The 16,525-nt window shown below is 52.0% G+C and overlaps 1 protein-coding gene across 1 annotated transcript in view; it reads right to left on the bottom strand.

The window, feature by feature from the left end:
* Window positions 1-698: 698 nt before the first annotated feature.
* LOC122375283 (ubiquitin carboxyl-terminal hydrolase 34-like) overlaps window positions 699-16,525 on the bottom strand; it is a 40,306-nt gene continuing 24,479 nt past the window's right edge. Inside the window, exons 36-49 of the mRNA XM_043354579.1 lie at window positions 16,352-16,506; window positions 15,733-16,003; window positions 15,285-15,409; window positions 10,823-10,957; window positions 10,346-10,536; window positions 9,812-9,989; window positions 9,381-9,500; window positions 8,688-8,930; window positions 8,169-8,277; window positions 3,240-3,472; window positions 2,837-3,040; window positions 2,308-2,442; window positions 1,730-2,060; window positions 699-1,113 (exon numbers count right to left, since the gene is read on the bottom strand). Of these exons, the coding sequence (XP_043210514.1) occupies window positions 947-1,113; window positions 1,730-2,060; window positions 2,308-2,442; window positions 2,837-3,040; window positions 3,240-3,472; window positions 8,169-8,277; window positions 8,688-8,930; window positions 9,381-9,500; window positions 9,812-9,989; window positions 10,346-10,536; window positions 10,823-10,957; window positions 15,285-15,409; window positions 15,733-16,003; window positions 16,352-16,506 (2,597 nt within the window). The 3' untranslated portion in view covers window positions 699-946. The remainder of the gene's footprint in view (window positions 1,114-1,729; window positions 2,061-2,307; window positions 2,443-2,836; window positions 3,041-3,239; window positions 3,473-8,168; window positions 8,278-8,687; window positions 8,931-9,380; window positions 9,501-9,811; window positions 9,990-10,345; window positions 10,537-10,822; window positions 10,958-15,284; window positions 15,410-15,732; window positions 16,004-16,351; window positions 16,507-16,525) is intronic.

Genomic DNA, 16,525 nt, shown 5'->3' with positions numbered 1-16,525 from the left:
ATTAATGACGTCATGAACCATTTTTTGGAGTTGCTCATTTGTCGATCGAGAAAGTTTGACGTCATATAACTTTCCTTTTATCTTTATGAGCAGAGGCGACGAAATTAAATGAATAGATCTTTGCTGCTTTTGGCTTGTCATTCAAGGTTGTGATAAATCGAGGCTAGTCATCAATTAAACAGCTGCAAGCTTGCGCAAGGCACTTTTCTTCCGATGCACACAACACCTTGGGAAGTGAGCTCAGGGCCAAGCGATCTACACCAATACCAAGGCCGATTCGACCACCGCCGCACTATCTCCCTCCTGTCTAACAGTTCAAGTCGGAAAATTAAGCTTTTTCCATCCAAACTTCACGATAATTTTCTCCTTTTCCTGACCCAGCGGCCAGCAACAGACCATTCACCAGAAAAATCTGCCAGCATTCGTACGTAGACTAGCATAGCTTCGTCTTTGTCCACTCAGTCTCTGTTTCATCTCTCTGCATCTCTGTTTCAGGCATCAGAGAGGAGCGCTCGGTGGATCGAACTTCGGAATGATAAGGATTTCGCCGGTCGCTAGGCGCTAGCCATTCGCCTAGAAGCTGTCACGCTGTCACGCATCTTTTGCCGCAGCACGTATGTCCAATGCAACCTGAGAACCATCTGATGGTATATAGGGCCTTGCATCTGATATTCAACCGTCACAAGCAAAACAGCGAATCGCAGCAGCGCACGACGGCCAACAACCGTATATTCAAGACCAAACTAAGTTCAAAGTAAAAAACAAACACATCAATCCGTAAATAAGGATGAATCGCGGGACAGTCTAAAAAAACCGGATCACATAAATGTCTTTCCAAAGCGACGTAAGAAAATAGATAAATACAGTGGCGGCCGGCCGGCCGGGCGGCGCGCGGCGGCTACTGGGCGGGCGCGCCGCGGCCGGCCGGGCCCGCGCGGCAGGGCACCTACGCCCTGCGATCACAAGCCTTGCTGGTAGTGAGTTGGTCTCTGAGCATCTGGACCGAGCGGGCCAGCACGGGCCGCCAGCCGGCCGCGTCGCCAGAGTCGTCCGAGGGCTCGCCGCTGGCTCCGCAGCCGCTGGCACCCGACGACTCTGCGCCGCTGGCGCTGTCTGTGGCACAGAAAGACGAACGGAACCGATTGTCAAAAGGCGGCACAGACCACCACAGAGCAGCACGGACCGTCAGGGGCGGTGCAGACTGTCAGGGGGCGGCACAGACTGTCAGAAGGGGGGGGGGGGCACGGACCGGAGCGACACGGTGGGAGCCGTGCAGCGCTCTACAAACAAAAATACAGTTTGTCCCATGTAGGGAGCGTACATATGACGTAGAAAACAGAACTGAAAATCATTTTTAGCATATGTAGTCCAATCGTGCATGCCATTTAAATTCTACACACAAACAGTCGCAACAGCTAGCGTCACGCCGAGCACAATTTAACACCTACAATACAACATTATGCAGCGACCAGCAGCCCCCATACCTGATCGATTACCTCCTCCCCCCGTGAACCTCGGCCCGCGGGCTCACCTGTCCGCTCGGCCGTGGTGGACAGGGATGCACAGTCGGTGGACAGGGACGGAGGGCTCACAGAGCACACAGTTGGGGGGTAGAGGCCTCACCTGTCCGCTCGGCCGTGGTGGACAGGGACGCACAGTCGGTGGACAGAGACGCACCGTGAATTGGAGGGCTCCCAGAGACGCTCAGTTGGGAGGGAGGGGGACTCACCTGTCCGCTCGGCGGTGGTGGAGAGGGAGGCAGCGGCCGCCGGCGCCGGGCCCGGCTCCTGCGCCGGCGGCGGCACGGGCGCCGGCGTCACGGGCAGGTCCAGTTTGCTGGCCGTCTGCTGCAGGGCGGCCAGTAGCAGCGGCGGCGGCGGCGGCGGGGGCGGCGGCGCCGCGTGGTAGAGCAGTGACAGCGCGCGCAGCTGGCCCGTCAGCCGGGTGGCCAGCTGCGCCTGCGCGCCGGCCGCGGCGTCCCCGAGCTGTACCAGGTCGGCCGTCACCTGGTCGGCGAGCACCGAGAGCTGCGCGGCCGGCGACCACCGCTCCCAGCTCACCTGCGCGACAGGAGCACACAGAACCGGTCAGAGGCCCGTCTACCCGTCCAGTTACTTCGTACTAATCGGGTATCTGATAGTGATCTCGAAAATGAATAGCGACATTCGTCCCAACTTCCATGCTGATTGATCGTCTTTTTTTTGTTACCAGGAAAACAGTGACCCTAATATACACTGCACTGATAAAGTACCATATCCCCCTGCCACTACACAAATTGAACCCCTATGAGCGGCACGTCACACTGACCTTTGGCAGGAATAGGGAGCAGAACTTGTAGATGACGCTGTTGGTGAGCGATGGCCGCGCGGTGAGCAGCACCTGCTGCAGGTACTCGGCCAGCTGAGTGCAGCTCAGCAGACGCTCGATGTGCTTCTCCATCGCCTGGCGAAATGAGGGCCAGTTAATGACTCGGGAAGGATTGCTGAACGCATGGAGTGCTAGGTTGTGCAGGGATACCAGGCGGGATGTTGAACAGAATACCATCGGCTTTGCAGAATATCTGTCATTTGGGAAATGCATAGCTTAGGAAGTTTCACACGCTGATATATTCAACTACTTTGTGCATTCTTCTGTTAGGATCCAGTCTCGATAAAATACCATGCTTAAATATTACGTTTCAGCCAATGCTTGGACCTTATAATTCCAATACTGCAACATGAGCTACAATTACAATACAGCTATTCTCGCAGCCCCAACACACTCTGCCAAGATTGCACAGTTCCATCTCATCCCAAAACCGATCTCCCTCCCCCCATCTTCCCCGCCTCTCCCCTACCTTGGTCTGGTAGACGTCGATCCACAGTTTGGCAAAGTGCGCCAGGTGCAGGGGCACGCCGTCAATGCCCAGCAGCACACTCAGCGTCACCAGCGGCTCCGTCAGAAGGTCGTGGTTGATGGCCACGCGGCACATCAGGTCGGCCAGCACGTGGTACGGCAGGAAGTACTCGAGCAGCGCACGGTCGTACTCGTCACGCTCGCACTGGCGGCACGGACATATGGTAGAATTATGACGGGCGAGGGCATATATCAAAAAATTCAGGTCGCCTGGGTAAGCGGCCGGTATCTACCAACAATAAATGCATATCAGTCCACATTCTAAGACGTGCAAATCTCTCAGCCCACCACCCTCGCCATCCCGCCGAATGCCCACTGCCCCGCCATGTCACCCCTCCCATTACCTTGTTGGCCGGCAGCTGTAGTCGCGGCACGCTCATCTGAAGCAGGGGCCGGGCCGGCCGCAGGTTGGGCGCTCCCGCAGGCGGAGCCGCCTGGCCCGGACGCGGGAAGAAGGGGCCCAGCGGCGCCGGGTCGGTCCCCTCGCGCGCCGCCGGAGAGTGAGCGTGTAACATCAGAGGAGTGAGCACCTGCAGACTCTCGTGGGGGAGCACCACGACGAACTCCTTGAGCGCGTCTGGAACACGACGGAGGGAGGTGCAGTTAGAGGAGCGATCACTGCAGTCGGCCGGGAGATAACGGTTCCTGAAACCGGTGCTGAGTTTGGCAGAGGCAGGCCGGTTATATTTCTTACATATCTACTATACTATTTGTGAAATGAAACTCTGTCTGTCTGTGTGTCTGTTTGCACCGTGCAGAGGGGTGCTTTGACGTCGTGCACAGGTCAAACGGTGCGGTCGATTGGGCTGAAATTTTTGCAGCGTGTTGATGACGTCACGGGCACGTGCAGTGTCGAGGTTCGAGTCCCGGGGGGTGTATGGTTCGCACGTGGCACGCGCTGGAAAAGTGCGTATTTCTTCACAAATTTGCTCGGTCTTCAAGGCATCGGCAGCCGGGTTTGATGGACTTTGCAACTAAAATGCATGACGATCGGCGGCGGGTGCCTCTCATTTGCGGATTGACAGCTTATTTATTTTGATAAACAGAGGCGAATGAAGGTGTTGCATTTCGGTAAATAAAGACAGTTTTCAATGCGCTTACACAAATGCGACGCGTTTGCCGCAGTGCGCCACGTTGGTCACAAGGCGCCATATTTGTCGCTAACCGCAAAACTTCAAATATGGTCCGATAAAGGTGTCATTCGGTAGAAGGATGCATGACAAAACGACAAGTACAAATGCACCACTTTTGTCGCAATGCGCCACATTTGTCACAAAGCGACATTTCCACCAAATATGATTAAGAATAATAAGTGACAAGATTAGGAGCAAGGCTAGGAACACTTTTAGTTTATCAGTTTATCTGAAAGTCTGTGACCTCACATGACCCAGTGGTAGTGGTAGGTGTAGTGGTAGTAGCATTGGTAGGAGTAGCGGTAGGGGTAGTGGTAGTATTAGGGGTAGGGGTAGTGTTAGGGGTAGTGGTAGGGGTAGTGTTAGGGGTAGTAGTAGGGGTAGTGGTAGTGGTAGGGGTAGGGGTAGTAGTAGGGTAGTAGTAGGTTAGTGGTAGGGGTAGGGGTAGGGGTAGTGGTAGTGTTGGGGGTAGTGGTAGGGGTAGTGGTAGGAGTAGTGGTAGGGGTAGTGGTAGGGGTAGGGGTAGTGGTAGGGGGTAGGGGTAGTGGTAGTGGTGTGGGTAGAAGTGTGGTACAGGCCGATCCAATGTGACGTGGTGACCTATACGACCTGGCCTGACGGAAGGTGACCTTCCTGGCCCAATGTGACCAGGGATGACCGACTTGACCTGACTTGACCCCGGATGACCCAAATTTTATCCAACTAAGCCGTCAGAATATTCCTTTATATATCTGCTTCCAGACGGCTCATCGGTATGAATCAAACTCCATTCGAAAGCAAACTGGCTGCTGCGTATTTTATGGCTACGCCGCGAAGCAAGTGGCGCAGCCGCTTGTCTACTATACTATTTGTGAAATGAAACTCTGTCTCTGTGTGTCTGTTTGCACCGTGCAGAGGTGTGCTTTGACGCCGTGCGCAGGTCAAACGGTGCGGTCGATGGGGCTGAAATTTTCGTAGCGTGCTGATGACGTCACGCGCACGTGCAGTGGCGTGTTTCGAGTCTCGAGGGGTGGATGGTTCGCACGTGGCACGCGCTGGAAAAAGGTGCATTTTCTCCAAATTTGCTCGGTCTTCAAGGCATCGGCAGCCGGGTTTGATGAACTTTACAACTAAAATGCATGACGATCGGCGGCGGGTGCCTCTCATCTGCAGATTGGCAGCTTATTACGGAGCGAGCGAAGCGAGCGGAGTCTCATACTGAATTAAGGGAAAATCCTGAGTATGAGCGGCCGGCCGGCCGGCCGGCCGTGGGGACGCTCTTCAAAAGCTAATATCTTAGGAACGGGACATCCGATTGACAAGCGGTCTTCTTTACTGAATGTCACTTGGACGTAAAAGTTCTGTGGTGTGATGGCCACCATGCGTTCTTGCCAACTACCGCACGTGGCGCGTGGTAAAGTTGGACATTTTTTAAGAACCCCCAAAATTGCAACCTCAATAACGGCACAACGGTTGGGCCGATTGAATTGAAACTCGGTACACAGTTAGGTCTCCATCAGATAATTCATCTGCATGTGTTAAGGTTGGGGTGCTACAGCACGTGCGCAGGTGCAGGGGGCGCTCCCAGATCTCGAGAACGGCCTGGCCGATTGCGCTCAAATTTGGTACACGGTTGGGGACCAGTTAGTAGGGTGCCGTGCAAAAGTCAGTTTGGACCCCGCTTGCACGTGCGCACGTGCAGTGTGCCGCTTCCAGATCTCGAGAACGGCTAGGCCGATTGCGCTGAAATTTGGCACATCGCTAAAGACCGATTAGAAGGGTGCAGTGCACAAGTTAGTTGGAGGTACCCCCTCGCAATTTCGCACGTGCAAGGCCCATCCTCTCGCTCGCTCCGTTGGTCGCCCAAAAGGCGTTTTACTGGTTTATTTTGATAAACAGAGGCGAATGAAGGTGTTGATCTTCGGTAAATAAAGACAGTTTTCAATGCGCTTACACAAATGCACCGCGTTTGCCGTAGTGCGCCACATTTGTCACGAGGTGCCATTTTTGCCGCAAATCGCACAACTTTGTCAAATATGGTCCGATAAAGGTGCAATTCGGTGGAAGGATGCATGACAAAACGACAAGTACAAATGCACCGCTTTTGTCGCAATGCGTCACATTTGTCACAAGGCGCCATTTCCACCAAAAACGATTAAGAATAATGGAATAACACGAGTAGGAGCATGGTTAGAAACCCCTTTTTTAGTTTATCAGTTTATCTGATAGTCTGTGACCTCACATGACCCAGTGGTAGTGGTAGGTGTAATGGTAGTGGTAGTAGTAGTGGTAGGAGTAGCGGTAGGGGTAGTGGTAGTGGTAGGGGTAGTCATAGAGGTAGTGGTAGGGGTAGTCATAGAGGTAGTGGTAGGGGTAGTAGTAGGGGTAGTGGTAGGGGTAGTAGTAGGGGTAGTCGTAGGGGTAGTGGTAGTGGTAGGGGTAGTGGTAGGGGTAGGGGTAGTGGTAGGGGTAGTGGTAGTCGTAGGGGTAGTAGTAGGGGTAGTAGTAGGAATAGTAGTAGGGGTAGTGGTAGGGGTAGTGGTAGGGGTAGTAGTAGGGGTAGGAGTAGCGGTAGGGGTAATGGTAGGGGTAGGGGTAGTAGTAGGGGTAGTGGTAGAGGTAGGGGTAGGGGTAATGGTAGGGGTAGAAGTAGGAGTAGGGGTAGTGGTAGGGGTAGGGGTAGGGGTAGTAGTAGGGGTAGTGGTAGGAGTAGTGGTATTGGTAGAAGTAGTAGAAGTGTGGCCCAGGCCGATCCGATGTGACGTGGTGACCTATACGACCTGGCCTGACCGAAGGTGACCTGGCCTGACCCAGTGTGACCAAAGATGACCACCTTGACCTGACTTGACCCCGTAACTATTTGTGGTGACGTAGTTTCTGTTTGTAACCGAGGTCGCGACATGGTGCTACGTAGCGCGGGTTACAGGTCACACCGTTGCACCTACCGCGCTGAAATTTGCGCAACTTATAGCTCAAGGATGGACAACGTGCCTTTGGGGGGTCTCGGCTCGATCGGGTCGATAGCGAGCGCGTGGCGCGGGCCCAAAAAGTACAAATTCGCGTCATAGACTTTACATGTATAAATCGGCTTGCAAAAACGGGCGAAAATGGCTAAATTTGCCCGACACGGGTCCGGTTCCCGTGCAATATCTCGGTAACCGTGCGCCCGATCGTCACGGGGAAAACAGCATCGTGTAGAGAATCGAACGGGCTATCGAATGGTGTGCGATGTGGAAAATGGCACGCGCCACGTGCACCCATGAGGGCACTTTTGTTTGAAAAATTGACGTTTCGGACGGATTTAGGATTTTATTTTATTTTCACGTGACCGGCAGACTTAGAGAGTTAAAACAATGCCTATTGGCAAGGGAAATGTACCACCTCTCATGGAAAAATTGTGGAAAGCTAATTGATCAAAAACAAGGTGGAACAAATCGCTGGAGAAAATGGTATTTGTCCATTATGTGCCACTAAATAATTATACGGGATTTGCTGTTTAACCTGATGCGTTTGACAATTAAAAATGCTATCATTAGAAAGAGAATTCAATTCTCTTCAAGATCCAATCATCACGTTTGCATGACAAGCAACAGTATTCTTAAAAATATAAATGTTTCAAACCTCTGCAAAACGATTTCTAGCGAAAATTATCTACGCCTTTAATTTGTCATAAAACTACGCGCCTAAATTACAAAGCACATTTGACAGATTCTGAAGTGGAAAGCATGCTTATCAGACACGGGCACCTCGATGCGGTGGATATTTTTTCCACAAACCAAAACGTTTAGCCGTCAAAAAGCAATCGACCGAAATGGATAGATAACCCAACCGACACAAGAACAACCGAACACCCGCCGATCGAAAATATCCCTTTTCGCGTTGCGGAGCACGCGGGTCACCCTAGTACCATCTACTTCAGATGCCACTATACACGAGTGTGACCTGCTTAATCCCTTGGACATAAGATCGAAGCGAACAATATGTTTGGAATAACTATGCTCGAATGTGTGGGAGCCAAAACACAATAACCAAAACGTACTAAAGCACAAAAAAAACATACGATAAAACAACCGGCATAAAATGCTGCGGTCCCCATGTTCCACTGAATTCCTGCTGTGCACGGGTTCCCGCCCACCGGCCGCCCGGTCACACACCACGTACCGATGCAGGCGGCTCGCAGCTCGGGTGGTGTGAAGCTGTTGAGCAGCGTGGCCAGCTTCCGCATCACCTCCAGCCGCTCCTTGCAGTTGATGAGCGCGTGCCGCACGTCCTGCCGCAGAGAGCGACAACTCGTTCAGAGGTTTAAACGATTACAGCGATATCTCCAACACGAAAAATAAACAGTTTGTCCATAGCATCGATGATAACAGTTACTGCCTTTTAGCTTTCCATATCACTGAGACCGAAGCATAACATGAATGAGCCAAGCAGAATAAGGCTTCGCAAGACTTCAACCACCATCCAAACTACAGAAGACTGAAACATCGAAGCATTTCAACCATTGCAGACTGTTGTGGTAAAGCGAAGGACTAGGGTACAAGCTGGATTATAAGCTGATCAGTGAGCGCAAGCACTTGATGTTATGCACACCAAGACAAGCTAAACGCCAACCTCTCTTTCATCATCACTATCTTCACGTGATGCCCGATCCAGCACTCGTCCCACCACCACCCGGCCTACCTTGTTATCCCTGAATGTTTTGCAGCAGCGCAGCACGTCAGCCAGCAGCCGGACCAGCTCTGTCAGCTCGCCGGTCACGTGGCACGCGGTGGCCTCGTGCAGCATGGCGTGCAGTGCCAGAGTGGCCTCGCAGAGCAGCGTGACGCCTCCGTTATAGACCAGGAACAGACGGTCCTCGGCCGTGTCGAGCAGCACCTTCAGCGCCGAGATCAGAGTCGCCCAGCTGGAGCGGGCGTCCAGTACCTGACGGCACGAGGGACGGGGACTTAGTGCCAACTGCCCAGCTGGAGCGGGCGTCCAGCACCTAACAAAGGGAGTGGAGCGGGGTTCGTACAGTGGACAGTGGACACTGGATAGCCCAGCAGGCTGGAGCGGGCGTCCAGCACCTAACGGCGAGGGAGGACACTCTATCCAATCTAACTATCCAACATCCAACTATCATCGGCTCCGGCTGGCGGCTCGCACGCGATTCTCTAGCTCGTTCAATTATCTAGACACGATAATTAAGAAATGCTGGCTTGGAAAAGGCTAAAAATGCTGTCCACCACAATAAACACAAATCAATCAAATCAACCACCCAGCATTTGGGTGGTTTAGCGTAAAATAAAATAGCTTCCCAGCGCTGCCCATCCACGCTCGCGTTGGATCCCCTCCGCCCCTCCCGCTGTCCGCCCGCGCTCCTGATGGGCTCACCTGCAGGTACATCTGCAGCGTCTGCCGCTTGAACGCCACGATCTCCCTCAGTTCCTGTTCGGTGGTGTCCGGGTGCACCAGCACGAACAGCGACATCAGCTTCAGCAGCTCGTCAGTCGCCTGGCGACAGGGGGACGGCGGAAACGTTAGCTGCAGCTGGTAGAAGGACATGAAAGGTTGGCAGGGGAGCCATGGAGAATGCCCGTACAAAAGTTTTTCTTCCAATACGATTGCTCATAGATGAATTTCTCCCGTTAGTCTAGTTATAATATTGTCATAACGCGTTTCAATGATTCTTACCAAGCATCTCAATCTTACATAAGAACATGCCAACACATCAAATCTCCTCAAAATAGGTGACTTCGGAGCGCGACCAGTACCGAGAAATCTTCCACCCCCCCCCCCTTTCTCCGCCTCCCCCGTATACTCACGGCGCTGTACTGCGCCGGGTAGGGTGTGATGTTTTTGAAGGCCCACTGCAGGTTCTGGTGGTTGGCCAGCTGTCGGGCGAAGGCGCGCGACTGGGTACAGCAGAGCCGCAGTAGACCGTAGTAGGCCGGCAGTGTGCTCCGGTTAAACAGCACCACCTGGTCGTCGTCGTGGTCCGCTCTGGGGAAGGAGGGAGGGGGCGATCAGAGGGGAGGGAGGCAGCCAGCGGGTGGTGAACGGTTGTGGGATGGGCCGTGGGTTGAATACTAAGCCCGACATGGATAGATAATTTCGACCCATGGCGAAAGAGAAATGGCAACAAAGCATTGTTACCTTCGTTTATTTCCTTTTTATGTTTAAAAATGTCTAACCATTACAGTCAGAGCATCGTGTAATCAACGGGAATTCTGACACAGGAGCTGTTATAACACAATACAAAACAAAAGAAAGGAGCACAACACCCATCAGCTGTCATCAAGCGACGTCCATCACCACTCCACAAACCCCATCCAGCCCCTGGACGTCCGGCCACTCACAGTATGTAGTTGAATCCGATGTTTTTGGTGATGTGCGGGTTGGAGACGATCAGCTGTACGTTCTCCGGGCAGTCAATACACACAGTGCACCAGAAGATGAGCAGCGCCTGCTTGTTGTGGTGCGCCGCGATCGACGGCTCCGAGAGCTTCGGGTGGAACAGGGTCCACAGGTCGGCCGTGTACGGACTGAACTGAAATACACACAGCGGGGGAGTCACATAGAGACTGAACAGCGTCCACAGGTCGTCCGTGTACGGGCTGAAATGTAACGGGGAGATGCCGTAAATGTAACGGGACGCTCTGAACTGGATAAGCGTTAACAGAATGATGCCAGTCTGTGCTTGTATATGTCTATATCAATACGCCCCTATAGGTATCCAATGCAAAGCATGACGTAAAGTGGACATTAAATTCAATCGATCTCACAATCGATCTCATACACTGCCTCAATCACGGACACTCGGCCAGTGACCTCACCATGAGTTTCTCGGCTCTGGAGAGGACGCAGTACTGCATCAGCTGGAAGTACTGCACCAGCTTCATGTTGCCGTGCATCTGGACATCTGTGTAGACCCTGGCCGGCTTCAGCAGACGCAGCAGGCACTGGTACACCTGTAAGATACGTTAGAACACGTCAGAACGCTCGGTACGGCGTCAGAGTCTGGTTCAGGGGCCATCAGAGGCTCTGATACTTTGGCTGTTAGTTTGGATATTATGGTACCAATATGTGCCAGGCAAGGTATCAGTGTGTACAGTAGGTCTACTAAAAAAGTCCCCCGCTCCAGAGGCGGCCGGCCGGCCGAACCCCCGGATTCCAGCCCCGACTCTATTGCGCAGGCCGCGGCAGCGACACGGGTCAGGTCGCGGCGCCCGGCGAGTGAGTCAGTTGGCGCCGGCCGGCCGTGGAGTGAGGACGCCGTGTGTGGGGCGCAGAGATGCCGCAGTGCAGAGGAGGGGAAGATAATGACTCTGCACGATGCCGGAAATGATGCCTTTGTGATCTTAATTAAACACCTGCAGTGCATATCCTCCCTTGCCCCATCCCTATTTTATCATAATCCTTCAATAATCTGTAATGGCCATTCAGCGCAAGCAAGCAAACAAAACAACCCGTTTAGCGGCGACATCATCTCGGATAAAAAAGCGACACTGATGATTAGAATAGACTTAGCGCGAGGGCAAATCGAGGGGTATAACTATATGTATCACATACCGAGTATTTTATTCCCATAGATGGCAATAAAATACTCGGTAGGTATGTGATTCGCTAGATCTAGCGAATTAAGATTGGGGATCCTGTCCAACAAGTCAGCGGCCGTTCTATACACAGAATAATGCTTTGTTTTCGGTCACATCATTAGCTGCAATAATTCGAAGCGAGGTTTAACCCCCGCCGGCCGAGAAGAAGGGGTGGATGCCACCACCATGCATTTTTTTTTGCGGTAGCTCAATGCACACTGATGATAGAAGGCTGACATTTCACATGCCTTACATTTCATTCAAGCCGGATCACTTGACATCAACCACGTTTTCAGGTCAGGTCACTGAACTATGACGTCTTAGGTAAACCTCTGCAGGGTTGTCGGTTATAAAATGATGCAATCCGCAATGCACTTAGTGTCGTATAAGCATAATGGGGAATTATGGAAACTGTTAATCTGGCGTCGGAAATGATCTGAAACTATACCTCAAGCACATGAAATCGTGACTTCATACATTCTTGGCAAGGTCTAATGCTTCACTTTTGCATTGTTCACCTTGCGTGACGTCATTTATGACGTCACTAGGGTCATAGGAGTGTTTCGTCAATAACTCCCGATCAAAATGAGCTAGCCAGTCGGGACAGCCATCAATGGACTTTGCAAGACTTGCCGAACCAAATGTTATGCAACATGTCCTCTTTTCAACAGCTTCGTGACCTGCGTTGCCCTAACATGACATTGACTTGAGGTAAACATCCTAAATTGCTTCACCTAAACAAAAAAGCATATAAGTCGACGCGTCTGAGAACAGAAAACACGATTTATCGAAATGACGATAATGCGTTTAGTTATTTACCAAGAACCGATCAAATGCCTTGGGGCCCTCGACCTGCCCTAAGAGGTCACTGATATTTTTAAATGGGGTGCCAGTCGCTGCGTCACGTAACGACGCAAGCGCTCGTTTTTTTCCGCGAGGCTCTAGCAGCTAGCGCAATTATAGGAGCTAAACGGGGAATCGCTTTCTTCTCACTCACTATTTGGCCGGGATAGTGTTTGCAATTATTGTTAAAATCTAGCATTTTAAGATTTTCAAATGGCCCATTTTTTCCCGCCCAAGTCTTTCAATTCAAGGTCATAACTCATAACATCAGGTTATGTCAAGTGACCTTACCTCAAGGAAAGTTCCTGTGCTCATCATATCTAAATATACCGACTAACCGATCGCTTCAGAACTTTCAGCGATTTTAATGGGCAACAGTATATGTATTTGAAACGTTTACTTTGCAAGTTTGACATTGTTGACAGAAAGGCCGGGTCAATTTTGAGATCGCTCAACCGCTCAAGTCAATGGGAGAAAATTGAAAATTCCGTCCAAAAAAACTGCGCTTTTTTGGACGGAACGCATAATAAACACTCTGAAAACATGTGGTGCTTAATGAGATACAATACTGAATGAGAAAATTGTTTGTTTTGTTGGGGGCCATCTTTTTCGGTCTGAAAAGGTCCTTGCAGAGCTATGACATAACTATGCTGTGGTGTAGTACCTAATTGGGTTGTGCGAGCCAGCGACAGTGATCTGCGGAAGCGAGACTGTTCCCGTGGGACGATTGCCCTGTCGGGACGGTCCAGCCGTCTCCCAAACGGTCACCCGAAGAGGATTATGTGTCCTGGAATGGATCCGACATCAACTACAGGTTGGCTGGTGGGGTGACCTCCAGTCCTGAGAGGGAAGCATGAAGACTAGGGGCGATGCGGATTGGTTTTTCCTGAAGATAGCTAGGACGGAAGGAATCTAGCACCCTTGAACCTTCCTTATACTGAATGTATCTCAGGCTGTTAAATCTCCTAAGCGTTTTTTCTCGACATCGTCAAGGTGTCATTAACAAAAATATGAAATTCGGGAGGATAAATTAAATATAGAAATTGTGGCCAACAGAACATTATCAGTTGCGTTCGACATACTCGCAAGCATGTTCACACACCCAGCTTACATATGAGCCATGTAATAATTATTTTTGATAGACATGCTTAAGTTATGAAATCATCTGAAGTGTTTGCGAAGTTCCACGATACGGATCCAATATCCTGCTATGCATTATGACCATTTCTGGTCAGGTCATGTCTTTGAACATAGGCCAAATTTTTCAAATGACCTTTAAATATCAACTTTTGATTCATTCGAAGCGTTTTGATAAGAGGAACACGAGGCTGGTAAAATTAATTTCATGCAAGTTTTAAGCTAAAAACTTTCAAATGTTTGTGGAAAAGCAATTGGTTTTCTCATAATACCGATGGTGGCATTTGTTGTTATTTACATGCTAAGCCGTTGACCCTAATTAAATCTGACAATATTATTCAGATTTCAGACATAGCGGTAAACGAGCTGATTGTTGTGTTAGGTTAGGCTCTTTCGGTCGATTTCAGAGTGGGAAGGATGATAGGAATTAGGGGGAGACAGGGGGCCTGGGCGGGAGTCCTGGACCAGTCATGCTCCGCTGGGACAGAGCCCATCCCGTGGGTTGGATTGCCCTGACACATGGATAGCCCTGGGCGGTGTTTCACGGCCCCGCGCTGCAGCACGCTGCGCTGCGCTGCTGCATTGTTGCGGCGGTTGATATGAATTCGGCTCCACGCTAGCGTTGCGACTTGCGAGCCATAGGCGCGGGAGCCGGGGGGGGGGGCAGTGGGGGCAGCTTGCCCCCCCCCCCCCCAACTCTGGGGCCGTGGGAGCGGTGCCCCCACAGCTTTGAGACGGAATACCACACTTTTTTGCAAATGTTTTATTTTATTGAAAAAGCCGAGGGATGAAAATTAAGTGGCCTAAAACCGTTGAGAAAACTAGATTTGGGGGACCCTAGGTTGATCTCTATTATGGTGTGCCCCCAGTCGGAAAGTAGTTCCCGCGCCCCTGTTGCGAGCTTCCAAGTCTGTTGATGTTTCCATGGAAATTGGAAACCCAATGCACCGGTGCGCGCAACGCACCCTGTCTAAGCAAAATTTTACCATCGATGACCTCTAGTGACATGACCTCTGGTTATGACCTGATCCAAAATTGTCTGAAATATTTTTTTTCTTCTTTTTGCTCCTTTTGACGCTACTTCGAATATCACTTAAATGCCCAAGGCTGAGTTATAAGAATGATGCTCAATCCCCAGTTCCCCTCCAACAGGGCGTGAGAGTCTAGGCATTCCTGTGGGGCACGGGCTAACAATGACTATCTCATAATCATTGTGGCCATGAACATCTACTGCCATTCTTTAACACCGGTTTCGCTGCGCTGAGCGGTGGCCGTCCCGTTTGTTGGATTCTACAGCTGGCTGGTGGAAAGCGTTACCGGCCGCCCGTCCACCGCCCGCGGGCCGGACCGAGCGGTCCCGCTGACCCTACCTGATCTGAGCCCGGCGCGATATGGGACAGGCAGACGGGGGTTCGGCTCAGCGAAGGCAGCGCCCACTGGTGCGGGGGACTTTTTTAATAGACCTACTGTACAGTCAACATCGTGTCGAGTTGTATACAGTCGCATCGTGGGTATTTACGAACGCTTTAGGGCAGCTGCAGCTGATAGGGGTCTACGCCCTAAAGGTCCCCTTTAGATCCATCAATAGGTTACCATCGGTCATTTGCCCCCCCACCCCCACCCTCCCCACACACATACACACTTATCCAATACATTCATAGTTCATGTATGTACCGAAGTCAGCGGCCGGCGCACTCCACCCTAACGCAGCCGGACTGACCTGATGCAGCACAGTGAGCGCCTCGGGCGGCAGGGTCAGGTCGCCCGAGTTCTGCCGCTGGCGCTGAGCAAACAGGTGCCGGAACTGAGAGGACGGCACCAGGCCCACCAGCAGCAGACTGGCCGCTGGAAACGACGGGGAACGGGGAACAGCACAGGTCAGCTGGTCACGGGTCACACCGGAGACCTCAGATATCAACCAGCTTGGAGTACGGGAAAGCGAATACGTTTGCAGGCTTCACCCAGTAAAAATGCCATGAAAATATGGTTAGCAGTGATAGCTGCTTGAAAGAGCTTAAATAATGTAGTGTTTAGTGGCGTAATTTAAACCATGTAGGAACACAGCAAACAAACGCGTTGCAGTACAGTGGTTACGAGGCACAATCGAGGCTCAGTGCCTCTATTTCTACCAAACACGCTTTCCCTTTCCCTCCTCCCGGTCTACTCACAGGCCCTGACGCGGAACTGGGCGTGTCCGATGAGGAAGTGTTCGCACCAGTTGTCGAGGTTCTGCAGCACCCAGGAGTGCACCTGTTTGTTGCGTGGCACCTGGGCGGCCAGCCACTCGAGCACCGGCTGCGGACAGAACTGCGCCACCTCCCAGATGTGCTGCAGCGCCAGCTGGGTGAAACAGGGCTGCTGGCCGCCGCCGCCCGTCCCGCCGGCGGCAGAGTCAGCCTCCACCAGCAGCGTCAGCAGGCGGAAAAACGGCTGACATCCCTGAGACGGACGGATGGACACGGACACGGGAGGAAGGGCGGTCAGTGCTCAGGAAATCAGCGAACGGGGCTCACGCTTTCACGATGATCGGATGCTAGGCTTGACTCTGGAGTGCTTCAAAGTCTAAACCATACCCACTCAGCTGCTGGTGTCCCTGATTATAAATTAGTTCGCACCTCCAGCCTGTCATCCACCCTATCTATCTAAAGTTGCATCCCTGTCCGCCACTCAACCTCGATCTCACATTCTGATCAGTCTCTTACCCCGCCTTGTCTCACACCCTGCTGCACCTTTCGCAGTCCCTCCTGACCATCCCCTCTCCGACTCCTCCGTCCTCTCATCTCTCACCTCCTGGTGTTTGATGACGGCCTGGAAGATCATGCCGACCAGCAGCCCAGCCAGCCGCTCGTTACACCGACACAGCGCCAGCACCAGGGTGCAGGTGGCACGCACGTTCAGACCGTCCTTGATCTGGTGGTACAGGAACGGGAAGCCCTTGCCGCCTGCCGACAGGGATGAAAC

The sequence above is a fragment of the Amphibalanus amphitrite genome, unplaced genomic scaffold, assembly GCF_019059575.1.
Source record: "Amphibalanus amphitrite isolate SeventyFive unplaced genomic scaffold, NRLGWU_Aamphi_draft 001810F_arrow, whole genome shotgun sequence".
NCBI classification, from domain to species: domain Eukaryota; kingdom Metazoa; phylum Arthropoda; class Thecostraca; order Balanomorpha; family Balanidae; genus Amphibalanus; species Amphibalanus amphitrite.
Note: the sequence above shows the minus strand (reverse complement) of the source record. Positions and strands in the feature narration are given on the sequence as shown.